Raw genomic sequence first — 27,610 nt, 5'->3', positions numbered from 1 at the left:
CTGTGGCAGGAGTATCAAAGAACAAAAAGCATACCTTATGTGATAGAGGAGCCAGTGGAGAAATGATAGAATCTGTCCCTAGGAGGAGCTAGGGAGACTACTAGTTGTCACAAACAAAATCATTCAGCATTATATGTGCTTTCCTTTGAAATATCATAAAATGAAGGTAAAGGTATACAAACAGGACAAGTCAACAAGAAAAAAGTCACAAATATTTATGAACATGAATAAAATGCTGCCATGCTGGCACCAGCCTTTATTTCTAGAACTCGGAAGATGGGTGCAGAAGAATCTGAAGTTCCACATAATGAGTTCCAGGTGAACCTAGGCTATAAAGATAGAGAGGACAGAAAGAAAGAGAAGAAACATTCAGGAAATAAGATATACTCTTTTGCCACCCTCATCCTTCCCCTCCTCCACCTTTTTTCTATCTCCTCTGCATTCTCCTATCTAAACCAAATGAACTCTTTTTCTTTTACCCACTGTCCTAGAGTTTTGGTTGTTATGACAAAAGATCATGGTGAAAAGAAACTTCTGGAAGGAGAAAAGAGTCTATTTGAGCTTACTTGTTTGGATCCCAGTCTAATATAAAGGGAAGTCAGGGTACAAACTCAAGGAAGAAACCTGGAGACAGGAACTAAAGCTGAAGTCATGAAGGAGCGCTGCTTATTGGCTTGCCCCTCATGGCTTAGTCAGCCTCCTTTCTTTTTTCTTTTTTTTATTTTTTATTGGGTTATTTATTTTTATTCACTCCCCTCACTTCCTCCCCCCACCCTTCTACCTTCTCTCATGATCTCCGTGCTCCCAATTTACTCAAGAGAGCTTGTCTTTCTCTACTTCCCACGTACATGAGATCCATGTATGTTCCTCTTAGGATCCTCTTTGTTTTCTAGGTTCTTTGGGGTTGTGAATTGTAGGCTGGTTTTTCCTTGCTTTATGTCTAAAAATCATTTATAAGTGAGTACATATTATATTTGTCTTTCTGGGTTACCTCAGTCAATATGATGTTTTCTAGATTCATCCATTTGCCTGCAAAATTCAAGATGTCATTATATTTTCTGCTGTGTAGTACTCCATTGTGTAAATGTGCCACATTTTCCTTGTCCATTCTTCGGTTGAGGGGTATTTAGGTATGACAAATAATGCTGCTATGAGCATAATTGAGTACATGTTCTTGTGGTATGATTGAGCATTCTTTGAGTATAAACCTAAAAGAGGCATTGATGTGTCTTGAGATACTTTGCTTCCTAATTCAGAAAATAAGATAGATACACTCTTATAGATTAATAGTTTTAACCTTCTAGGGGAAAAGTAGGATGAGTAATATTAATGATGTTCGAAAACCCATGTGGAAATTTACATTTTTGTAAGTTTAAGACAGATAGTGTGGTAGCTTGAATGAAAATGCCCCCCATAGGGTCATAGGGAGTGGCACTATTAAGAGGTGTGGCTTTGTTGAAGAAAGCATGTCACTGGTGGTGGGCTTTGAGGTTTCAAATGTTCAAGCCTAGCCCAATGTTACTTTCTCTTCCTGCTGCCTGCTGATCCAGATATAGAACTCTCAGCTACCTCTCCAGCACCATATCTGCCTGCATGCTGCCATGCTTCCTACCATGATGATAATTGATTAAACCTCTGAATCAGTAAGCCAACCCCAAGAGAAATCCCAAATAAGACAGACAAGTGGTTAGATCGAATCATTGGGATTACCTTACACAGGTAGATAATGCTCCTCCCAGAACTCAAAGATTATCAAACAAAATACCCAGTGCCAGACATAGGATAGTTCCCTTTGAATTGTGGGTTAGAGAGGTTCAGAGACCTCCAAAATAATAAAGACAATTGTCATTGCTCTCTTTTTCACCAGAATGTGATGGTAATACCCTATTGCTGAAGATAGCATACAGTTTGTTCTCTAAACATAAAGAAAACAAGATAGCATCACCTGGAAGATTCTATCATGACTGATAGCTTTCTTTCATACTGCCTGAGAATGCTATTCAGTTCCAGTATGAGAAAATTATCATTAGCCTTGCATAGATGTGAAGCCTGAAAACTATAATAATGACAAGCCCAGCAAGATATGCTAGTTAGTACAATAGTGGCATGGATATCATAAGGTAACCAACACCATTCTGATTGGATTTAAGGCCTACAACACAGACAATAACTCAAGCCTAGTACTGTAAATCTGGTCAAGAACCCCTGGGTGGGGAAGTCATAAGCCCTAAAGAGAACTCACTACTATCATTTTGATTACTGGACATAGTATCAAACTCCCTTCCAAATATTTGCCTTTATACTTAGATATTAGGGTAACTATCAGTCCTTATCAGAGAAGACTCTCTTTTTGCAGTAATAAGATTACTTGTAACAAATAAGATTTGTTGTAATAAGATTAGGCATATCCTGTCATATTAAAGCTATATAAAACAATCCAGTAGGAGGAAAAGTGTTCCAAAAGCAGGCAAAGGAGTTGGAGACAAATCCTGATACCACTGCTAAGAGACACATAAGAACACCAAACTACACAACCATAACAGAGTTTAATACAGAGTCCACAACTGAGAAAATGCAGAGAATAAGTGACTGTGGAGTGCTCATTCCTAAAAGGAACATCTTTATTACACCTTTTCCCAAAATGTTCATGTAACTTTTTGAAACAGAGGATAGAAAGGTTGCAAGAGCTAGAGTCTTCTCTGATGAGGAGTGCTATATGTACAGGACATAGGTCAAACCCATACAGGCTCCCTGGTTGTTGGTTCAGTCTCTGTGAGCCTTATGAGCCCAGGATAGTTGATTGCTGCAGAAGCTCCTACTGCTCCTTCAGCCAATAGCCTTAAAGCTACCAGCCTACTTGGGTATGGTCTCTTTTGCTTTAAAAAGCAGCAGTAGCCCTGCTCTCTGTCTCTCTCTTGCTTCCGGCTCCACTTCCAGCTACTAGACTCTGTTCTTGGTCACGTAGAGAGCTGTTGTCTAGAACAGTGATCTGAAAGTTTTCCCCTTAAATAAATAACCCTTTTATTAATCATAATTCCAAACTGGTGTGGGATTGTTTTGTGACTTACATCTACAGTTTATTTTGTGGGTTTTTTTGTGATTTCATTGACCCCTTTGGCTCCTCCCCCTCTTCAGAAGGATTCCCTGAGCTCAGCCTAATGTTTGTGTTTGACTGTGAGTCTCTGCATCTTCTCCCATCAGTTGCTATATGAAGTTTCTCTGATAATGATTATGATGGATTCTGGTCTATGAGTATAGGAGAGTTTCATTAGGAAACATTTCATTGATTTTTTTTAACCAGTTGTGTTTCTATCCTAGGTCTCCGGCTTATCCAGACTTTTGTTCCTGGCCATCCAGGCAGTGTCAGGCATTGCTTCCCTCTCTTAGCGTGGGCCTCAAGTTGGGCCTGTCATTGATTGGCCACTCCCACAAGTTCTGGACCCAGAACTTTATCTTAGCACAATTTGTAGAAAGAACAAAGTGTGAATTGACAGTTTAGTGGTTGGATTGGTATCCCAATCCTGCCCTTAGAAAACTTGGGAAGACTGTGACAAAAAATAGTGCCTTATAAATCCAACAGAGCTGTTGTACCCATGAATTCACAATAGCTGTCATTTCCTATATGAGTCCTGCATGAGATCAAGGTAACCAGTATTCAAGTAGCTCTTTAGTGAAGGATATTGCCCTGTGAGCCTCTCTTCCACCCATCTCTGATAGGAGTGGCTGGCCCAGCTAATCCAACATTTCAGAGTTTTCTTAGATGTGTCCCCTGATGTGTTGCCCATAATCCAAGTTTTTTTCAGGAGGTCTTCCTTGATCAAACCTGATTTTCCTAAACCCAGAATGAATCCACAGCCTCTCATTTCCTATGGATATAAAAGCAAAACCTCTTCTCCAAAGTAACATATATTTTGACTTAAATTTTGAAGTCAAGGCACTTTCAAAATATATATGTTGGATTAATCCAGTAACATTTATCAAATGTCTTTTAGCAGCTGTTGCACTTTCCTCAGTCATCAAATAATTCAAAGACAACACAATAACATACAATATTCAGATACTCTGTGTATTTTCCATATCTATGTGGCTTTATTTTAATCTCTATTACTTTTTTGCCAACATGTCAAATAAAAACCCTTTATTCCTTTATACAGCCTCATGCTTTCTTGCCAGCTGCCTTTGAAGCAGGCGCTTTCTGGGCTGGGGCCTTCTGACCCTTCTGACCTTTAGCAGGAGGTACTTCCTTCTGGCCTGAAGCCTTCTGGCCTGAAGCCTTCTGGCCTGCAGCCTTCTTGGCGGGTCCTGTCACCTTCTTGGGTGGAACTTTACCCTTAGCAGCTGCTGCAGCTGCAATGGCAGCCTTAGCAACAGGTGCCTTTTTGGGAGAGGCTTTCAGGATAGCTGTTCTCTGAAGTTTCTTGACTTCAGTCTTGATGATTCTGTTCCTCATTTTCTTTGCCATCATGACTTTGAAACGATCAAAATCTGTCATCTTGGCTTTCCTTTCCCTGGCATCGATCTTCTTGGCCCATCTCGTGGCCGCCCATTTCGTATTGATATCCACCTTTTCCCAAGCTTTCCGTACATACTTCTGTTGGGCACTGTGTGGGAACTTGAGGATGAAGTCAGTGAGCTGCATGAATTTGAAAGGGATGGCCTGTCTCCTCACCCGAGTGCAAGGTCCATCAACCAGAGCCCGGTTCTGATCAATGACATCTACAATCGTGACCAGCTTTCCAGCATGAGGCCCAAAGGAGACGTAGGCCACCCGGCCAACCTCCACAAAGTGCCTGAACACCATGTCGGTGGTGTTCAGCGAGAAGCTAATCTCTATTACTTTTGTTTTTATTTTTAATTTTTGATTTTTTTGAGACAGGATTTCTCTGTGTATCTTTTGCTATCCTGGAACTCACTCTGTAGACCAGGCTGTCCTTGATAGCACTACTTTAAGACCAGTTTTGAGTACCAGCTGCTCAAGATGGTTCCAACTTGGTTAGCTGAAATGGTGCACTTTCTTACAACATTCTGGCCAGAACTCCAGATAGGAACCTCAGAAAAACCCAATTTACTATTCAGAGACTATTTGCAATTATACCAGACAGTAATCCTGAAACCCAACTATCATTCTACTTTTTAGGATCCCATAGAAAGAATATTGCCCCCATGAGAGTTATACGTAATTCTAGAAGACAACGTCTCCTCTCCCAACAAAGTTTGTCCTCAGGGTTAGGGATATCAATTAGGGGTTGATTATACCTGGTATAGGGTTGGGGTGAAAATTATGTAGGCTCAAGAATCTCTTTGGAAAAAAAGGAAAACTGGATAGGATAATAGGTAGATTAATGTGAGCTTACTCACATTAAATAATAATAGTGAGTAATAGAGTGAATATTTGTGAAATATTATTTATAGGCAATTTACTGTGATACAGATTCTTATATATTGATACAAGTTAAAATTATATTTGTTATATTGAATATATCCCTATTTCTGTTTATAATATTTGTACACCTATGCAAAGTTATTTTGTCAGATTATATGCATGCATGTTTCAACCTCTTTTTAAGACATTTTGTATATTGATACAGTTTTAGGATATAATTATCATATTGCATTATATATTTCTACCTCTGATAAAGATACTTATACATTGTTTACATTTTGAGGTCATTGCCCTCAATTATTGCACAATTGTTTAAAGATTGTTTAATATTCTAATATGAAGTCTTAATCTTTAGTTATACAGGTATCAAGCATTATAGGTCAATAGTCATTCATGTTTGTCATATTTATAGTTAGACTAATCAGGATCTTTAGATACATAAAGATTGTATTCTGTATAGATAGGTAATCTTCAACCATTTCAAAGAATTGTAGAATATGACATGCAAATAACTTAGGGTTCCACTGACTTGAGACATGATTGCTCCTGGCAGCACTGATCTATTCCCAAAAGAATGTTAGCACCCAAGACACTCCACTAGGGGCTTGTTTTCTTCTTGGAAAAACTGACCTTCAGGCAAGGAACTGCCCATGCCTCGACCACTGACAAAATGTACACTATCCAGACAGGACAAGCAGAATACAAGAAAAAAGTCTGCCAAACCTTGCCAAGACAGGGTAAGACTGTTCTGAAAATTCTCCTGCCTCTTAAAATTGTTTGTCAGTTATTCTAGGCCTTAGCCAAAGTTGATTACTTCAACATTGCAAATGAGACTTTGGGTGATTGCCCAGATAGCCAGTTGTCTCTGTCATCTACTGCACATTTTGAAAGCTGCTTGATTGTACTTCCTGCCTACTCAAGTAATATTATCTCCCTTCTCAGGCCTTTGATGGAGTTGAAGATTAGATAGGCATAGTTACTTTCCTCTAATGATTTAGCTATGCCATTTCTAATACAAGACTTTGACTCCTTAGGATAAAATTATTATTGAAACATTTAGCATATTTTCCTTGTTTAATATTGTTTATACTGGTTATAGTTCTAATTTTTATATTTGTTTTTTGTTCTTATTATACATAATTTTGTATTAGGCTTAGAACTCTTTTATTTAAACAAAAGCTACAGGTGCTGTAGGAACTCTTTTAGCCAGTAACCTTTAAGATACCAGTCCACTTGGGCATGGCATCTTGTACTATAAATGCCAACATAAAGCTTGTGTTCACTCTCTCTCTCCCAGATTCTGGATTTGGTTCCTGCTCTCATTCTTTCAGAGGACTGTGACCTGTGAGTCTTCCTCTAAATAAATAACCCTTTATTATACACAATTCTGAGCTAGTGTGGGGTTATTTTGTAACTTTCATCTTCACTTCTCCCTATATATCCATTTGGCTTTCCCACTCAGCCTTATTCTTCCTGGCTAGGCCAAATCGATGTTCATTATCAACCAAAGAAAGCAACATACATTCACAGTATACAGAAGGGTCCTACCACAGCAGTTATATGGAACTGTGAGTGAAATAACCTCTTTGCTGCCCATGTTGCTTTTGGTCATGATGCTTCATAGCAGCAATAGAAACCCAAACTAAGACAATGACCTTTTCAGGCTGTTAACTGAATGAACTCTAGAGAGTAGTGTTGTACTGATTCTATCACTATAGTGTGTGTACCATTGTTCTATAAACTTCCTAAATACTCAGCTCCCCAAATACAGATACACAAAGAATATGGGCTCTTCTCCTAATCCAAATAAAAACTCTAATGTATAGGTGTGCCACACTTTCATTACCCATTCTTCCATTGTGGGGCAAGGGGAGGGTTGGGGAGAGCTTGGGTGAGTGGGATGGTTAAGATGGAGGAAAGGACGGATATGGGAGCAGGGAAGAAGACATCTTAATTAAGGGAGCCATTTTGGGGTTGGCAAGAGGCTTGACTCTAGAGGGGTTCCCAGGTGTTCATGGAGATGTCCCCAGCTATGAACCTGGGCAGTGGAGAAGAGGGTGCCTGAACTGGCCTTGCCCCGTAGTCAGACTGATAATTGTCTTGAATATCACCATAGAATCTTTGGCAACAGATGGAGATAGAGACAGAGACCCACATCGGAGCACTGGACTGAGCTCCCAAGGTCCAGGTGAAGAGCCGAAGGAAGGAGAAGATGAGTAAGGAAGTTGGGACCACGAGGGGTTGGTCCACACACTGAGATAGTGTGCCTGAGCTAATGGGAGCTCATCAAATACAGCTGGACTGGGACTGAACGAGCATGAAATCAAACTGGATCCTCTGAATGTGGCTGACAATGGGGGCTGACTGAGAAGGCAATGATAATGGCACTGGGATTTGTCTCTACTGCATGTACTGGCTTTTTGGGATCCTATTCTATTTGGATGCATACCTAAGCCTGGATGGAGGGAGGAGGGCCTTGGACTTCCCACAGGGCAGGGTACCCTGCCTTCTCTTAGGACTTGAGGGGGAGGGGTTAAAATAAGTGGAGGAGCCGGAGGGGAGTGGAAGGAGGGGAGGAAGTGGAAATTCTGAGTGGTATTATTTATAAAGTAATAAAAAATATATTAGTAAAAAAAGAAATTTAAAGCTTTCTTAATAGTCTAACATATAGATGTAGTGTATTTTATTTAACCATGTCTCTATCTACAGAGAGCAACAGTCCTTGGTCAGGAAATCAATGGTTATATAAATAACAGAACATAAATTAAATGAAGAAGATTCAGAACTCCAGATTATTCCTTGGTTTGTGTAAGTTAATAGAATCCATGGAGAAATAACAATCCAATGTTCTATTTTTAGCCCTTTCAAGGATATATTTAGCCCTTGTCGCTGATGTGTTGTGCTAAAAGGTGCCCCAGAGCAAGGTGGTTAAAGCTGAAGCTCCTTGCCAGAATAATAGAAGCTACTCTTATATCAGTGTGCATCAGAAAACAGGACCAGAGGAACAGGTCAGGAAATGCAACTGGATTCACTAAAAATCTAACTTCCATTTAAGAAAAGTAGGTCAAATTTTTTAAAACAATGACTCCAAGTCAACAAATATGATCAGAACTTTTCTGTTATTTTATTGATTATGTTCTCAGTGATGATCTAAGCTTATTAAGTATAATTGATTAAATGTACTTATTGAAGGAATAATGTGATGTTTTGATATATCTATACTATACATTGTGAAACATTAACCCAATCAAGCTAATCAATATATCCATTACTTCACATAAACTTAAATCTATTCTTTTAGCAAATTTCAAGTACATAATACATCATTAGTAATTATAGCTTCCTTGTAGCACATTCAGTCATGAAAAATTATTTAACTACAAATTTAAATTTGTACCATTGGCACACATCTTCTATTCTCTCTCAACAACTGTCAACCACCAACTATTTTGTCTGAGTCTGACATTATTAGATTTCACATATGAGTGAGATCATGCAGTATTTGTTTTCCATTTGTAATGGTTCAGTTTTAGTGGGGATTTTTTTGCTTCCGGAAAATATAAACAATAAGATGGTACAGCTAGCTACTTATAAGGAGTGTCTACTGCTATCAAGATATACTATTTAAGTGAAAAAAAGAACATATCTCTCTGTTTTTTCTTTGCAAACTTTTGTCTGTTTGCTTTAGTTCTGGTTTTTTGTTTGTTTGTTTGAAACATGGTATTGGTAAATAGTCCAGGCTTTCCTCAAATTCACTTTACATCTCAGACTTATCTACAGCACACAAGCTTCCTGGGTGGTAGAAATATATTCATACGCTACAGTTCCCAGATATCCTTCACATTTCTTGTTGGTGGCTTTGTTTTGAGGAAGATTTTACAATTATACCTAATAGAAGTAGAAATAAGAAACAGTTAGGGTTTACAGGAGACTTGATTATATATGGGATCCCAGGTCCAAGGAGAAATCCCCCAGATTGCTCTCTGGACAGAGGAGAGGGTGCCTGAATCGGCCGTGGCCCATGACCATACTGATGTATATTTTGCTTATCACCATAGATCCTTCGTCTGGCGAAGGACGGCTATGCAGTCGGAGGCCCACATTGGAGCAACGGATTGAGCCCCCCGAGGTCCGGAGGGGGAGCGGAAGGAGGAGGAACATGAAAGACGAAATCAGTACTGCGAGGGATGCTATCACCCACTGATACAAGGGAACGGATCTGATGAGAATTTACCAGGGCCAGTCGGACTGGGACTGAACGAGGACGTGATCTAGCCAGATTCTCGGAATTTGGCCGGATTCTCTGACTGTGGCTGGCCCGGGGTCTTTCTGAAAAGCCATTGACTATGACACTGGGACCTGTTTCCTCTGCATATGCTGGATTTTGGGGATCCAGTCTGTTTGGACGCTCGCCTTCCTGGACCTGGAGGGAGGGGGAGGGAGCTGGAGCTTCCCACAGGGCAGGAAACCCTGACTGCCCTGGGGGACGGAGGGGAAGGAGGGGGGGAGTGGGGGGAGTGGGAGGGTGTTGGGAGGGGGGGCGGAAATGGAAACTTTTATAATATAATAAAATTTACTAAAAAAAAAAGAAAGAAAAAGAAATAAGAAACAGAACAATATCCTCAGAGATCAGTAGGCAACTGAAGATTTTTGTATTTTTGTTTTGTTTTGTTTTCTGGTTTGTTTTTTTTTTTTTTGATATGGTCTTTTTGTGTAATCCTGAATGTCCTGGAAGTCACTATGTAGAGCAAGCTGACCTGAAAGTCATAGAGATCTGCCTGACTCTGCCTCCTGGATGCTGAGATTAAACACATGTGCCACCATGCCTGGCCTTAACCAAGGCATTTTTGACAAATGCTTTCAAAGGGTAGTGAATCAGAAATAGCTAGAGGTACACTAAAGCATAGAAAATCACTGAGATGTAGCAGCATAGCCAGAAGGTACATTTCTTAGTTATTCTTGCATCTGTATGGTTCCATGCGACCATTAGTGTCCAGTGAAAGGAAAAGATAATTGAAGTGTGTATCATGTTGAGTAAGTCATCTGTGGTGGTTTGAATGATAAATGTCTCTCATAACCTCAGGTATTTGAAAAATTGTTCCCCAGCTGGTAGTACTGTTTAAAGATGTGGTACAGCCTTGATGGAAGAAGTATATTATTAGCAGCAGACTTTGGAAGTCAATAGCTTCATTCCACTTCCAATTCACTCTCTTCTTTTTGTTGGTGTATGAAAATAAAGATATGTTCTCTCAACTTCCTGCCTCAGATACCTGCTGTGAGACTTTCCTGTCTATGCTGAACTCTTACCCCTCTGGAACTGTAAGTCCAAATAAAATTTTCCTTCTATAAATTTCACTGGTTATGGTATTTTATCACAGCAACAGAAAAATAATTGATACACCATCCTTGCACTTTGTTTCCCTTCTATGGTGATCATGGAAGATAATAACATCACAAGAAGAAAGTGGCTGCATAATTGAGAGAGCTTTAGAAAGAAACTACCCAGAACCAAAGAACCAGGACAGAACACTGAACTTTGCATGACTAATAATAATTATTATATTGTCATTAACATGCATAGGCAATCTGTTAAATTAATGAGAATATGTGGCTAGACTCATTTTAAAACCATGCTGCTCTCCACACAGCCAGACATCCTACTTCCTTCTCCAGGGTCTAACCTTGTGAGTACCTTATTTGGGAGAGATGGAAGAAAGGAATAAGATATGTATAGAATAACACTTCAAGCTCTGATCCTGTGGAGGGGTAAGTGTGTTGACCACCACACAAGTCCGGTTAGGGAACACACAATACTCCCGCCATCCTTATCTCCCTGGCTACTCCAAAGGGGCAGCTTCCCCCAGCTAATCCCTCTCTCCTGCTATGCCATCCCAGCTTTCTGCCTGGAACCCCTCCCCTCCCCTCTCCCTCTTCCGGGGCTTAAATTCCTCCATCTCAGCCGGGGTGGGCACCACGGGCCGGGTCAGGCGGTGAGTGCAAAGGGAAGGAAGTCCCTTTGTTCTAATAGCCTGCCTGCAGTAAGCTAAGGCTGCAGGCAAAGTGATTCCTGGATAGCAAGGGGCACTAATCCAGTAGAAGAAGACCCAGCGGAGGGAAGAGCCATTGGAGAGCATCTGAAGGAAGAGATGGGCAGGCGCCAAGGCAAGAATTCCTCCAACAATCTGAAAAACAACATGAAAACACCAGATCCCAGCGATCTTACGACAGAAGGACTTGAACGCCCTATTCCGGAAGAAATGGAAAACAGTGTCATTATGAAAGCAATAGAGTCTCTTAAACAGGGTATGAATAACTCACTTAAAGAATTAGAAGAGAAATATAACAAAAAGATGGAAGAAATGAGTAAAGAAATGGAAGACAAATATAACAAAAAGTTTGAAGAAATGAGTAAATTCGTAAATGATACCCTGGGAAACCAAGAAAAAACAATCAAACAGGTAATGGAATCAGTTCAAGAATTGAAAACTGAAATGGAGGCAGTGAAGAAAACACAAACCGAGGGCCGGTTGGATATGGAAAATCTATGTAAACGAACGGAGACTACAGAATCAAGCATAACCAATAGAATACAAGAGATAGAAGAACGAATCTCAGATTATGAAGACACCATAGAGAAAATAAACGCCCTGACCAAAGAAAACAGCAAATCCAACAAATTCTCATCACAAAACATTCAGGAAATATGGGACATAATAAAAAAACCAAATCTAAGAATAATAGGAGTAGAAGAAGGAGAAGAATTGCAGATCAAAGGTCCAGAAAATATATTAAACAAAATTATAGAAGAAAACTTTCCCATCCTAAAGAGGGATATTCCTATGAAGGTGCAAGAAGCATACAGAACACCGATTAGACTGGATCAGAAAAAAACATCCCCTCGCCATATAATAATCAAAACACAAAGCATTCAGATTAAAGAAAGGATATTAAGAGCTGCAAAGGAAAAAGGTCAAGTAACCTATAAAGGTAAACCTATCAGACTTACACCAGACTTCTCTATAGAAACCATGAAAGCCAGAAGGTCCTGGATAGAGGTACTGCAGAAACTAAGGGACCATGGATGCAAGCCCAGACTACTATACCCAGCCAAGCTTTCGTTCACTATCAACGGAGAAAACAAAATATTCCAGGATAAAAACAAATTTAAACAATACGTAACTACTAATCCAGCCTTACAGAGAATATTAGAAGGAAAATTACATCCCAAGGAATCCAACATTGCCAACACTGACTACAATAATTCAGACATCTGGCGACCCTTCACTAGCACAACTCAAAGAAGGGAAACACATACACTCTATTACCCCCCAAAAAAATGACTGGAGTCAACAACCAATGGTCATTAATATCTCTTAATATCAATGGACTCAATTCACCTATAAAGAGGCACAGACTTAGAGATTGGATACGAAAACAGGATCCAACATTCTGCTGTTTACAAGAAACACACCTCAACCACAAAGACAGACACCTACTCAGAGTAAAGGGTTGGGAAAAGGTTTTCCAAGCAAATGGACCTAAGAAACAAGCCAGTGTGGCCATTCTAATATCTAACAAAATCGACTTCAAACTAAAATCAATCAGAAGAGATGGAGATGGACATTTCATACTCATAACAGAAACAACTCATCAGGAAGAAGTCTCAATCCTGAATATCTATGCTCCTAATATAAAGGCACCCACATATGTAAAAGAAACTCTTCTAGAACTCAAGGCAGTCATCAAACCACACACGCTAATAGTAGGAGACTTCAACACTCCTCTCTCACCAATGGGCAGGTCAATCAGACAGAAACCAAACAGAGAATTAAGAGATTTATTGGAGGTATTGAATCAAATGGACTTAACAGACATCTATAGAACACTCCACCCAAATAGGAAAGAATATACCTTCTTCTCTGTAGTTCATGGAACCTTCTGGAAGATTGACCACATACTTGGTAACAAAGCAAACTTCCGCAGATACAAAAAAATATTAGTAACCACCTGTGTCTTGACAGATCACCATGGATTAAAATTAGAATTCAACAACAATGCTACCCCCAGGAAGTCAACAAACTCATGGAAGTTGAACAGTCAACTACTAAATCACCCCTGGGTCAAGGACGAAATTAAGAAAGAAATTAAAGTCTTCCTTGAATTTAATGAAAACAAAGACACAACATACTCAAACCTATGGGACACTATGAAAGCAGTGCTAAGAAGAAAGTTCATAGCAATAGGTGCCCAAATAAAGAAAACAGAGAAAGCACACATTGGAGACCTAACAGCACACTTGAAAGTTCTAGAAAAAAAAGAAGCTGATTCACCCAGGAGGAGTAGAAGACTGGAAATAATCAAACTGAGGGCTGAAATCAACAAAATAGAAACAGAGAAAACAATCCAAAGAATCAATGAATCAAAAAGCTGGTTCTTGGAGAAAATCAACAAGATTGACAAACCCCTATCCAAACTAATCAAACGGCAGAGAGAGAACATGCAAATTAATAGGATCAGAAATGAAAAGGGGGATATAACCACAGACACAGAGGAAATTCAGAGAATCATTAGATCTTACTACGAAAGTTTATATGCCACAAAGTTGGAAAATGTAAAAGAAATGGACATTTTTTTAGATAAGTACCATATACCAAAGTTGAACCAAGAACAGGTGAACAATCTAAATAGACCTGTTAGTCGGGAAGAATTAGAAGCTGTTATCAGAAATCTCCCTGCCAAAAAAAGCCCAGGACCAGATGGTTTCGATGCAGAATTCTACCAGAACTTCCAGGAAGAGCTAATACCTATACTCCTTAATGTATTCCATAATATAGAAACAGAAGAGTCATTGCCAAACTCCTTTTATGAAGCTACAGATACCTTAATAACAAAACCACACAAAGACACAACCAAGAAAGAGAATTACAGGCCAATCTCACTCATGAACATCGACGCGAAAATTCTCAATAAAATCCTGGAAAACCGAATTCAGGAACACATTAGAAAAATTATCCATTATGATCAAGTAGGCTTCATCCCAGAGATGCAGTGCTGGTTCAACATACGCAAATCTATCAATGTAATCCATCATATAAATAAATTGAAAGAAAAAAACCATATGATCATTTCATTGGATGCTGAAAAAGCATTTGACAAAATTCAACACCCATTTATGATAAAGGTGTTGGAGAGACTGGGGATACAAGGATCATACATAAATATAATAAAAGCAATATACAGCAAGCCGACAGCTAACATCAAATTGAATGGAGAGAAACTCAAAGCCTTTCCACTAAAATCAGGAACACGACAAGGCTGTCCACTCTCTCCATACCTCTTCAATATAGTGCTTGAAGTTCTAGCAATAGCAATAAGATAACATAAGGAGATCAAGGGGATTCGAATTGGAAAGGATGAAGTTAAATTTTCGTTATTTGCTGACGATATGATAGTGTACATAAGTGACCCCAAAAACTCTACCAAAGAACTCCTACATCTGATAAACACCTTTAGTAACGTGGCAGGATACAAGATCAACTCCAAAAAATCAGTGGCCCTCCTATACACAAAGGATAAAGAAGCAGAGAGGGAAATCAGAGAAACATCACCTTTCACGATAGCCACAAATAGCATAAAATATCTTGGGGTTACTCTAACCAAGGAAGTGAAAGACCTATTTGACAAGAACTTTAAGTCTTTGAAGAAAGAAATTGAGGAGAATACCAGAAAATGGAAAGATCTCCCTTGTTCTTGGATTGGGAGGATCAACATAGTAAAAATGGCAATTCTACCAAAAAGCAATCTATAGATTCAATGCAATCCCCATCAAAATCCCATCAAACTTCTTCACTCCTTGAGAGAGCAATAATCAAGTTTATATGGCAAAACAAAAAACCCAGGATAGCCAAAACAATCTTATACAATAAAGGAACTTCAGGAGGCATTACCATCCCTGACTTCAAACTCTATTACAGAGCTACAGTATTGAAAACAGCTTGGTATTGGCATAAGAACAGAGAAATCGACCTTTGGAATCGAATAGAAGACCCGGATATTAACCCACAAACCTATGAGCACCTAATTTTTGACAAGGGAGCTAAAGGTATGCAATGGAAGAAGGAAAGCATCTTTAACAAATGGTGCTGGCATAACTGGATGTCAACCTGTAGGAGGATGAAAGTAGATCCATACCTATCACCATGCACAAAACTCAGGTCCAAATGGATTAAAGACCTCAACATTAATCCGTCCACTTTGAACCTGATAGAAGAGAAAGTGGGAAGTAGTCTACAAGATTTAGGCACAGGAGGCCTCTTCCTAAGTAGGACCCCAGCAGCACAGACTATAAGAGAAACAATGAATAAATGAGATCTACTGAAACTGAGAAGCTTCTGTAAAGCAAAGGACACTGTCAGTAAGACAAAAAGGCTGCCTTCTGACTGGGAGAAGATCTTCACCAACCCCTCATCAGACAAAGGTCTGATCTCCAAAATATACAAAGAACTCAAGAAACTAGACACTAAAACTCTAATTAACCCAATTAAAAAATGGGGTACTGAACTGAACAGAGAATTCACAACAGATGAACTTCGAATGGCCAGAAGACACTTAAGGTCATGCTCAACCTCCTTAGCAATCAGGGAAATGCAAATCAAAACCACTTTGAGATACCATCTTACACCTGTCAGAATAGCTAAAGTCAAAAACACCAATGATAGCCTATGCTGGAGAGGATGTGGAATGAGGGGAACACTCATCCATTGTTGGTGGGAATGCATACTCGTGCAGCCACTGTGGAAATCAGTGTGGCGGTTTCTCAGGAAACTGGGAGTCAACCTCCCTCAGGACCCAGCAATTCCACTCTTGGGAATATACCCTAGAGATTCCCTAACATACTGCAAAAGCATTTGTTCAACTATGTTCATAGCAGCACTATTTGTAATAGCCAGAACCTGGAAACAGCCTAGGTGCCCCTCAATAGAAGAATGGTTAAAGAAGGTGAGGAACATATACACATTAGAGTTTTACTCAGCGGTAAGAAATAATGACATCTTGAATTTTGCATGCAAATGGATGGACATAGAAAATGCTTTACTGAGTGAGGTAAGCCAGACCCAAAAAGAGGAACACGGTATGTATTCACTCATAAGTGGATTCTAACCATAATTAAAGGTCTTTGAGCCTATTATTCGTGATCCTAGAGAAGCTAAATAAGAAGACGAACCTGATGAAGATTATTTAGCTATCTGCCAGGAGGTAGGAAATAGTCAAGAGTCCCAGGTAACCTTGGGTGCATGGGGGGGTGGGAGGGGTGTTGGAAGGGGAGAGGGTTAGAGAGAAGGGAGTAGGGGAGGAATGGAGAAACCTCGGTTGACCGGGATGGGGGGAGGGAGGAAGGATGAATATGGGATCAGGGAAGAATATATTTCAACTAAGGGAGTCATTTTAGGGTTTACAGGAAACTTGATTATATATGGGAACCCAGGTCCAAGGAGAGATCCCCAGATTGTTCTCTGGACAGAGGAGAGGGTGCCTGAACCGGCCTTGGCCCATAACCATACTGATGAATATTTTGCTTATCACCATAGATCCTTCATCTGGCGATGGATGGCGATACAGACGGAGACCCACATTGGAGCACCGGACTGAGCCCCCCAAGGTCCAAATGAGGAGCAGAAGGACGAAGAAAATGAAAAAGGAAATAAGGACTGCGAGGGATGCTATCACCCACTGATACAAGGGGTCAGATCTAATGAGAGTTTACCAAGGGCAGTTGGACTGCGACTGAACGAGCACGTGATCCAACCAGATTCTCTGAATGTGGCCGGATTCTCTGAATGTGGCTGGCCCGGAGTCTTTCTGAGAAGCCATTGACAATGACACTGGGACTAGTTTCCTCTGCATATACTGGATTTTTGGGATCCAGTCTGTTTGGATACTCACCTTCCTGGACCTGGAGGGAGGGGGGAGGAACTTGAACTTCCCACAGGGCAGGAACCCCTGACTGCCCTTAGGGACAAAGAGGGAGGAGGAGAGGGAGGGGGGGGAGTGGGAGGGTTTTGGGAAGAGGGGTGTAAATGGAAACTTTTATAATTTAATAAAATTACTTTTTAAAAAAAGAATAACACTTCAACATGAAGAACAGAAAACAGGCCAACTCAGCAAAGAAACAACAAATTATTGTCGTGTAATATTACTTTAACTAGGCAAAGATGTGTTACATTTGTTTATGCTGCATTTGTTTAATTATGTAATGATGTGTTGCTCTTTTACCCTGCCTACCTAAGGCACCTGAATGGTCTATTATAAAGCTGAGTGGCCAATAGCTAGGCAGTAGAGGGAAAGTCCATGCTGATGGACAGAAAGAATAATTAGAAGGAGTGAAGAGAAAGGAAAAGAGAACAAGGGAGAAAGAGAGGGAGATGCCTAGGACTAGCCAAATAACATCTATCTACCTGCCAGTCAGACAGACATGGAGTAGGACACACCAGAATGAAAGAAAGGGAAAAAGTCCCAAGGAAAATGTAGATGAAGAGACACAGGTTAATTAGGTTATAAGAGTTAGTGAGAAGACAAACAAAAGCTAAGGCCAAGGATTCATATGCTGTGGGATAATGCTTTTGTACATTGTAAAGATTTGTCACTCATAATGGTTTAATAAAATGTTGATTAACTAATAGCCAGGCAGGAATTATTGGTGGGACAACCAGGCTAAGAGAATTCTGGAGAGAGGAAAGGCAGAGTCAGTCACCAGCCAGAAGCAGAGTAAGCAAGATGAGAATGCTGCACTGAGAAAATGTACCAAGCCATGTTACTAAACATATACAAGAATTATATGTTAATTTAAGTTGTAAGAGATAATTGATAATAAGCCTGAGCTAATAGGTCAAACAGTTTATAATTAATATAAGCCTCCATGTGTTTCTGTGGGATTGAATGGTTGTAGGACCAGGCAGGACAGAAACATCTATCTACAAATGGTTCCCAAACATGTGGCTAGAATTTTCACATAAAACCTGAGAAAGCTTTCTTAAAAAAAAAAAAGGATTCTAGACAAACAAGAACAGAGTCGAGTGCAGTTTCTTGGTAACCATCTTTACTCTGGTAGACTCTGTCTACTGGTGGTGAGCAGAGGCATGGCTCCTTTAAGAGAGACTTCCTGACTTAACACTAGCAGCAAAAACCTTGCAGCTCTATTAAGAGTCCCTGACACCAAACACTTAAATGGTTGTTTATGAGCAGCTGTCATAGGCTTCTTGGTGTTGGTATGGACCTTGAAATTCCACATAGCTGTAGCAATAAACATGGCTCCCCCAAGTACCTCTGCCATAAGCCTAGACTCTTAGAAAGTCAAGGAATGGGGCAGAGCCAGCTGCCAAAGCTACAGCTTTAATCCTAGCCATATTGCTTAGCAGATTAAAGACTCATGTGGTCACAAAAATATATACAGTAAAGACAGATTCAGATTTTTTAAATCCTCTTAAAAAGTTACAGTGTATTTAAAGATTTACATAGGCTTGGGAGAGAAAAGAAAAAGAATAGAGAAAGTCCTTTAAAGAAAAAGAAAGACACAGAGTTGTCAGGTGTGGTGGCACATGTCTTTAATCCCAGTACTCAGGAGGTAGAGGAAAGCAGATCTCTGTGAGTTTGAGGCCAGCCTGGTCTACAGAGTAAGTTCCAAAACAGCCAAAGATACACAGAGAAACCCTCAAAACACCAAAAAGTAAAAAGTAAAAATTAAAGAAATAGAGTTTAAAAAGCCATGTAAAAATTAAAAATACACAGAGAATCTGGATGCTGCATGCTATTGTGTTACCTTTTAATTGTTTGCTGACAAAGGAACAATAGCTGCTAAAAAAATATTTGGTTATAAATGCTGCTGGATTAATCCAACCTATATACTTTGAAAACGCCTTGACTTCAAAATTTAGGTCAAAAGATCTGTTACTTTGGAGAAGAGGTTTTGCTTCTGTTTCCATAGGCAATGAGAGGCTGTGGATCCATTCTGAGTTAAGAGAAATAAGGTTTGATCAAGAAGACCCCCTGAAAAATCCTTGATAAGAGCAGATGGACCAGAAGATCCAATGTTTTAGAGCACCCATGTTGCAGTTTCCTCTGAGTTCTACATCCAGAACAGCTTCAAGACTGTTGGCTGAAATGATCCAGCCTCACAGAATACTTCAGTCAGGACTTAACTATAATCCTAAATTTTCCTTGTGTGTCCCCATAAAAATTACCAGTGCCTTCAATCAGTAGGAACTAGTTTAGAAAAACCACACCCACGTTCCAAAAACATAAATTATGGATGTTTGCCTTTGTTTACAGGGTCTTGTTTTGAAAAAAAAAATGGGAAACTGCTGTGTTATGAAGATTTTGCACACTGTAAAGATTTGTCACTCGTATTGATTTAATAAAACACTGATTGGCTAGTAGCCAGACAGAAAGTATAGGTGGGGCAACCAGACTAAGGGAATTCAGGGAAAAGAAAAGGTGAAGAGTCAGTCACCAGCCAGACACAGAGAAAGCAAGATGAGAATGCTGTACTGAGAAAAGGTACCAAGCAATATTGCTAAACATAGACAAGAATTATGAGTTAATTTAAGTTGTAAGAGCTAGTTAGTAATAAGCCTGAGCTAATAGGCCAAACCATTTATAATTAATATAAGCCTCTGTGTGTTTCTTTGGGACTGAACAGCTGTGGGACTGAGCAGGAGAGAAACTTCTGTCCATATTCATAACTAATATTAAGTCTCTATGCCTTTACTTGGGAGCTAATTGGTGGCTCAAAAGAAAGCCTGTTAGAATGAAGCACTAAAAGTAACAGTGATGGGAAATCAAAGCATAAGGTCTTGAACATAAAAGTGATAACAGAAGTCTGAAATCAAATTTCTTTTTAATAAGACTTGGGCCCTTGAGTTGTCTCATGTCTTTCATGAGCAGTAAACCAATATTTTCAAATGTATATTTCGGTCAAAAACTGACATTTGGCTTTGTTATTCAAATGATTTTGTTCCCAAAATAATATCTTCTTTGATTTATGACTATTCACTCTTGATTCTAGGTCACATTCCAATTCATTGTGTCCTCGTGAGATTTTTATAACTGGTTAAGGTAACAATGAGGTATGAAAATGATTTGATATCTTACCACATTGATTAAAGATGCTAATGATTTTTTACCCTAAACAAAATATTTAGATTTTTCAATTACCTATAGGATTTTCCAGACCACAGAAATTGCTCACAATGACATCATTTGGTTACTCAATTATCATTGAGTGTTAAATGTTTTCTATATTACTTTCTGAAAAATAAGCATTTATAATGAATAAAGTGTTAGTCTTTGCATTTTGCTGCAGTAATGAGCCTTATTTCTGTCTATCTATGCATCATTTATCTATCTGTTCATCTCTATATAATTCTTCAATTGTAATTTCTAGTAATGAGTTATATGGGGAATATGTTAGATACAAAAACAAATACTGACCAGAGCAAAGAGAATTCTGAAAGCTTCAGGTATGTCAAAGATGAGGGGTGAAGCTGAACATATGTCTCAGGATAGAGAACATATTTACTAGGTTACAACCTCTGAGTTCAATTCCAAGCACCAAAAAAGAAAATGAGATTTACCCTATCTCTTATGACCCTAGTTCTGCTTGATATTTATGATATCTGCTTGCACCCTAGTTCCTTACAACTAGGAGCTTCATAGCCTTACTATATAAGGTCTATAACTATGTAAGTTCTGCATATTTTCTATAACTTCACACACAGTAAATACAAAGCCATGTTGAGTAGAAGTAAGGTCTAGAATTCTTAAAAGTCAAGATCCTTTTGGAGCCCTCCTTTATTGATAAAGCCTATTTTTACAACCTTCTCTCTCATTTTGTTTCCAGGGCAGATTATGAGCCCTTTATGCCAGTAACATTTAACACTGACACTGAAGAGTCCCCTCTTAGAGTAGGTTGGATCCTGTTCTCAGTGCATACAACTAATACTTCAGCACATTCTCCAAAAGAAACCCTCTACTTGACATAACAATATCACCTTCTCTTGACACATGCTCCCTGTTATACATACATACTTATACAGACGAGAGCTTCAATTCTTTCATAGAGGATATAGTCAAGGAGAAATTCACCTTACATTGTTCAAAATTGCTGTTTCTTATTGGATGGACATGTCATTGGAATAGAGGCAATAATTCTACCTTTTCTCTTAAGGTTCTCCACAATTTCCACCACATGCTCCTTAACACATGATCACTGTAAAGGCTCTAGGCAGTCTTCTCACTTCTTTATCTTATTCAATTTTTTTTAAATATCACCACTGGAGAAATAAATGCAGTCTGTGTTGTTTCTTAAAATTTCATGTGAACTTATAATTATTTCAAGAAATAACTTTAATTTTTATTAATGAATAAGAATATTTTAAAGTTTCCACTTTAGAAGATCCTCTTAAAATACTGTGAATCCAGAAACTACAGTTAGTAGCACTGGGCCTACTCATAACAGTCCACTCAATGGTCAATCATGACTGAAGAAGGGGCTCATGAGATCCAGTACCTTACTGCTGAACTACTGAGACCAGAGACAAAGCAAGAGAAGAAGCAAAGGTTGTTGGCCCTGACAGAGAAGAAAGCTACTGGCAAAGCGGACGTCCCAACTAAAAGACCAACTGTCCTTTGAACAGGGATCAATACAGCTGCCACATTGGTGGACAACTAGAAGGCTCAGCTGGTGGTGACTGCCCAGGATGTAGACCCCATTGAGCTGGTGGTCTTCCTGCCTGCCCTGTGTCAAAAAATGGGTGTCCCCTACTGCATCATCAAGGGGAAGGTCAGGCTGGAGCACCTAGTCCCCAGGAAGCAGTGCACCACTGTTGCTTTGATACAAGTTAACTCGGAGGACAAGGATGCTCTGGCTAAGCTGGTGGGAATTAGTAGGACCAACTACAATGGCTGACAGATACGATGAGATCCTCTGCCACTGGGGCAGCAATATCCTGGGTCCTAAATGTGTGACTCGCACTGCTAAGCTGGAAAAGGAAAAGGTCAAAGAACTCACCACTAAATTAGGTTAAATGTACACTGTAAAGTTTTCTGAAAATATAATTACATAATTTATCTTCCAAAAAACTGCTAAGAACAAATTATTCTGCCTTTTAAATATTCATACCATGCATGCATGGTGACTATGGGATTTCTAGCATATTCCATCTAGAACATGAAATAAATTAAATTTCTCATTCTTCTATAATTTAGATAGATAAACTAAGATTAAAATGTATGTTGTCAATGGCATACTGCTATCCCCATAGATCAATGCATCTCTCAATTATCATCAGAGAAACTTCTTGCAGAAGACTGGGATTAACACAGATTTCCCCAGACTGTCCAAGGTGCAGAGATTCTGTAAGAAATGTCTCAGCACCTAGCCTTAAATGAGATGCTTTTATCAAGCCTTTCCCTTCATTGCACAGAAGTTTATGTGGAAGAGGAGGCAGAAAGATTGTAAGAACCAGAAGTGGTTGGTGACTCCAGAGAAGGGAAACAGTGTCTTCCAGACACAACAGGACTGATGTACATATAAACTCACTGTGAAATCATGCACAAGCCATGCATAAGTTCAAGCCAACTGGGGTTCTAGCACTGAGAGGGGGAAGTGCACATGGAGTTCCCTCCCTAACCAAGAGGCTATTTGTAATTGACACCTGCTTGCAAAGGGAAAATCATTTTTCTCCAGTGGAATGATTGGGTTTATCAACCACAGTCCAGGGCAGGCCCCATGCCCAAAAGTAGTTGACTAACACAAAATGGCCTCCATGATTTTTCTGTGTGCTTCTACTGTTGTTGTTGCTTTTGTTATATTTTTGTGGGGTTTTGTCTTCTGTGCTTTTTGCTCTTTCATGTTTTCTTTGGAGGGATTGGCTCTTTTCTTTTGAGAGTGAGAAAGAGCATGAAGGTGGGTAGATAGACAGGTAGGGATGATCTGGGAGGAACTGAAGGAAGGGAAAGAATGTGATCAAAATATATTGCATGAATCTCAGGGCATTTCTGGGACCAGCTAGAAACCAAGCACAATGGAAACTCCTTGCAATGGGGAACACAGAGCCTGAACCGGCCATTTCCTGTAACCAGACTCCTAGTGGAAGGATAGGGACACCAACCCAGCTACAACACCTCCAACCTACAATTTATCCCACCTACAGGATGTGCTCAGGTAAAGGTAGCACAGAAATTATGAGAGTGGCTGACCAATACCTGGCCCAGTTTAAGACCCAAACCATGAGAAGGAGTCCACCCCTGAGGGCCAGGACACAAAGGTAGGATAGCCCAGAATCCTAGGATAGAACCAAACAAAATTGGTAAATAAAAAAAGTCACTGAAATGATTCCTAATGATATTCTGCTATACTCATAGATTGATGCCTAGCCCAACTGTCATCAGGGAGGCTGCATCCAGCAACTGATGGAAACAAATGCAGAGACCCACAGACAAACATTAGGCACAGCTCGGGGAATCCTGCAGAAGAGTTGGGGGCATTGGAGGAGCCAGTGAAGTCAAGGACATAGTAAGAAAACCCACAGAATCAACTAACCTGGACTCATAGGGGCTCACAGAGACTGAACTATCAACCAGGGAACCTGCATGGGACTGACCTAGGCCCTCTGCATATGTGTTACAGTTGTATAACTTGGTCTTCTTGTGGGAGCAAAGACTGTCGCTGACTCTTGCCTGCTTTTGGGACCCTATCCTCCTACTAGACTGCCTGGCCCAGCCTTAATAGGAGAGGAGGTGCCTAGTCTCACTACAGCTTGAAATACCATGGCTGACTGATATCTATGAGAGACTCACCCTTCTCTGAAGAGAAATAGAAGAGGAGAAGTGGGTTGAGAAGGAAAGGGAGGTGAGGTGGGATTGAGACGAGAGGAGAGAGGGGAAACTGTGGTTGGGATGTAAAAAATAAATAAAGAACAATATATTGCAAGGAGTATTTTTAAATAATTCCCTATAAGGAAGGAAAGATCTTATGATTCTTGATGATCAAAGAAAGAAGACCCATGGTAGACTCAAATGTCAACTAAATATATTTCTAGCATTAACATGAAACTCTTTTGGGGAGTTGTCAACAAAAATCAAATCATTGACATGATTGCAGATATGCTATGTTTTCTAGAGTAGTGATGCTGTTTACTTCCACATGCATATTCACTAGGAAATAATTATAATTACTTTGGGTCTATCCTTGAGCTATCATTAGTGATAATGATGACTGCACGGCATGCGATAGTATCAATGACATTAATGATAATTGTATTAACAAATCGGTTTTAAGATAGGACATTCAGTCTATTTATCTAAATGAGAAAAAGTAAACCACTTTCAGTGAGAAGCCCAGAGCTAGTTATATGTTACTAGTACTGTCTCCCTATGACCTCTGATGGTATAAAGCAGATAACACATGATGTGATTAGCCCCTAATTAAAAAGACATTTGGGCCCCTGTGCTGAGTGAAAATGAAGGATGACCTTAAACTTCCCACTTGGAGAGTCATTAGCCACAACTTCAAGCTTTCTAAGAGAAGTCCAGAGAAGTAGGACCATCTGTACTCAATAAAGTAGGAAAGATCCAGCTTTTCATGTTGCCATTAATAGAGTGGAGATCTGGTCAGAAATTTCAATTTTTGAGTTAGTTAGAAAAAGAAGAGCATAAACTCACACAATTAAAATCAGCCCCCATCAGTGGAAAGATACCCAGCAGAGAACATACAGGAGCCTCACAGGACACAGCTGAGGATAGATATGAGCACATTTGCCTTTCCTCATTTCTATTCACAATGCTTTCACTTATTTTTTTCATCTAATGCAATGTTTCATTCAAGTAATCTTAAATTCTTTTCAAAATAAAAAGGAAATTCAATGAGACCGTGGTATCGTCTTCTGCTTTTGAAAGCTTTCCTTCACTAGCACTTTCATGGTCTAAAGTAGACCGTGAGTTTGGACACCATCACTTGTTGAGTGGGACTTTGGCATTTCTGGGAACCATTTCAAACAGAAAAGAAATGACTTTGTTCTAGCCAGTATTGGTCTCTGAAGAGAGAGTATCCCGCTGAGTAAACTACCCCTGCATCCTGAGGTCTCAAAGAGAAGTTCAAGTTTTAAGAGCTGATCTGAATCAAGCAGCATCTTTATCTTCACATACCTTTCAGGCCATATTCTTTTATCTCCTCAAGTCCTTTGAACCCAAATCACTGAATATTTGAACTCTATTTACAAATTCACTTGAGCATGTTCAGTAGCTGTGACTACTTGTACATAACAATGGATGGGATGTTTTTAAGTTAGTAATGTATGGAATTTTCTCTTAAAGCCCTATCAATACGCATGTAACAAGGTAAAGGACATAACTGTTTTTTTTCAGTTATTGCAAGTGTTTATTTCTTTTTTATTTATTAAATTTCTTTTTTATTACTTTATAAATAATACCAGTCAAAATTTCCACTTCCTCCCCTCCTCCCACTCCCCTCTCGTTCCCCCCCCCACCCCCTCCCCCACTCTTCTCCAGTCCTAAGACAGGACAAGGTACCCTGCCCTGTGGGAAGTCCAAGGCCCCCCCTCCATCCAGACTTAGGAAGGTATGCATCCAAATAGAATAGGATCCCAAAAAGCCAGTACATGCATAGAGACAAATCCCAGTGCCATTGCCATTGGCCCCTCAGTCTGCCTCAATTGTCAGCCACATTCAGAGGGTCCAGTTTGATCCCATGCTCTTGAGTCCCAGTCCAGCTGGAGTTGGTGAGCTCCCATTAGCTCAGGCACACTGTCTCAGTGGGTGGACCAATCCCTCGTGGTACTGACTTGAGGTGGGGAGGAAGGGGATGATGGGGAAACTCAGCCAATCACATTCTGTTTAGGGTGTGGCCCCCTGAGGCCAAGAAAAAAGGATAAAAGCATCCAGGTGCGCTAGCCTCCCTCTCTTTGTTCTCTCCACTCCTGGTGTTAGTTGGATCATTGGTCGTTTGAGTTTTCTCTGTTTTTCCAATTATTAAATATATTATTTGTCTTTGGGTTGGTCTGGTTAATTCTAACTATCGATCGACCATGCCCTTGGAGGGAAGAGAGAGGGGAGAAGGGGAGGGTTGGGGAGAGCTTGGGGGAGTGGAATTGCTGAGATGGAGGAAGGAAGGATATGGAAGCAGGGAAGGAGATATCTTAATTGAGGGAGCCATTTTGGTGTTGGCAAGAGGCTTGGCTCTGGAGGGGTTCCCAGGTGTCCACGGAAATGTCCCCTGCTAGGACCCTGGGCAGTGGAGGAGAGGGTGCCTGAACTGGCTTTGTCCGGTAGTCAGACTGATGACTATCTTGAATATCACCATAGAACCTTCGTCCAGAGACAGGTGGAGACAGAGACCCACATCGGAGCATTGGACTGAGCTCCCAAGGTCCAGTTGAAAAGAGGAAGAAAGAACTTAACTGATTTAATGAGAAGGAAAATCATCCAAAGGATAGGTTACTCAGCCAATTTTCATCAGAGAAAGTGGGAACCACTAAGTAAGAAGAAACGCCTAGAGCAGAGTAAACATACTGTGTAAATTTATTTCACCTTGCGCTTCCATGTGCCGTTCCTCTCACCCGGAGAGTCTCTCATTCAGTCTCCACACTCAGAATGGATTTATTCTCATTGCATGTTAACTCATACATTCTCTTGTTGGTATCTTTAGTGACAAACCGCTCGCTCTCTTGGTGACTGCAAAATAATCAAGATAAAAATGATGCAGAAATGGGCCTGCCAGATCCACCAAATAATAATCCAGGGCTCACACACACTTGAAGCACGACTATTAAAAGCTCAGGGTCAGAAACTGGGGTTCATTCTGAATATCTGAAAAGCCAAACAGCCAGCCACTGGCTCCTACCACAACCTCAGTCAGATATGGTGATCCTGCCTTCAGGAATCTCCGAATGAGACTGTGTCTGAGAGCTGTCTTATTCCATTTTATCTTCCTCTCTAGGACTTGGAATAAAGGCGTGCACCACTGGGATTAAAAGTGCTTGTCATTATGGCTACTGAGATTTAAGGTGTGTGTTATTGAGCCTACTGGGATTAAAGGTGTGTGTTATCATAACCTGGTCTATAAGGTTGACTAGTGGGACTGTTTTACTCTCAGAACTTCAGGTTGTCTTTATTTATTAAAATACAATTGAAATGCCACTACACACACTAAAA

The 27,610-nt window shown here is 40.0% G+C and overlaps 1 protein-coding gene and 1 long non-coding RNA gene across 2 annotated transcripts; both read right to left on the bottom strand.

Annotated features, from left to right (window-relative positions):
* Positions 1 to 214: 214 nt before the first annotated feature.
* LOC146889246 (uncharacterized) lies at positions 215 to 27,126 on the bottom strand. Its single transcript, XR_015000249.2, has 2 exons — positions 26,987 to 27,126; positions 215 to 329 (listed from the first exon to the last, which is right to left on the bottom strand). It is a non-coding gene; the product is annotated as an uncharacterized LOC146889246 (long non-coding RNA).
* LOC125415468 (large ribosomal subunit protein eL14-like) lies at positions 4,109 to 4,818 on the bottom strand. The gene has a single exon (XM_048457722.3). The coding sequence runs from the start codon at positions 4,799 to 4,801 to the stop codon at positions 4,157 to 4,159; it is 645 nt and encodes a 214-aa protein (XP_048313679.3). The 5' UTR covers positions 4,802 to 4,818; the 3' UTR covers positions 4,109 to 4,156.
* Positions 27,127 to 27,610: the final 484 nt, after the last annotated feature.

This window comes from Myodes glareolus, chromosome X (assembly GCF_982192425.1).
Source record: "Myodes glareolus chromosome X, mMyoGla1.1, whole genome shotgun sequence".
Taxonomy (NCBI): Eukaryota; Metazoa; Chordata; class Mammalia; order Rodentia; family Cricetidae; genus Myodes; species Myodes glareolus.
Note: the sequence above shows the minus strand (reverse complement) of the source record. Positions and strands in the feature narration are given on the sequence as shown.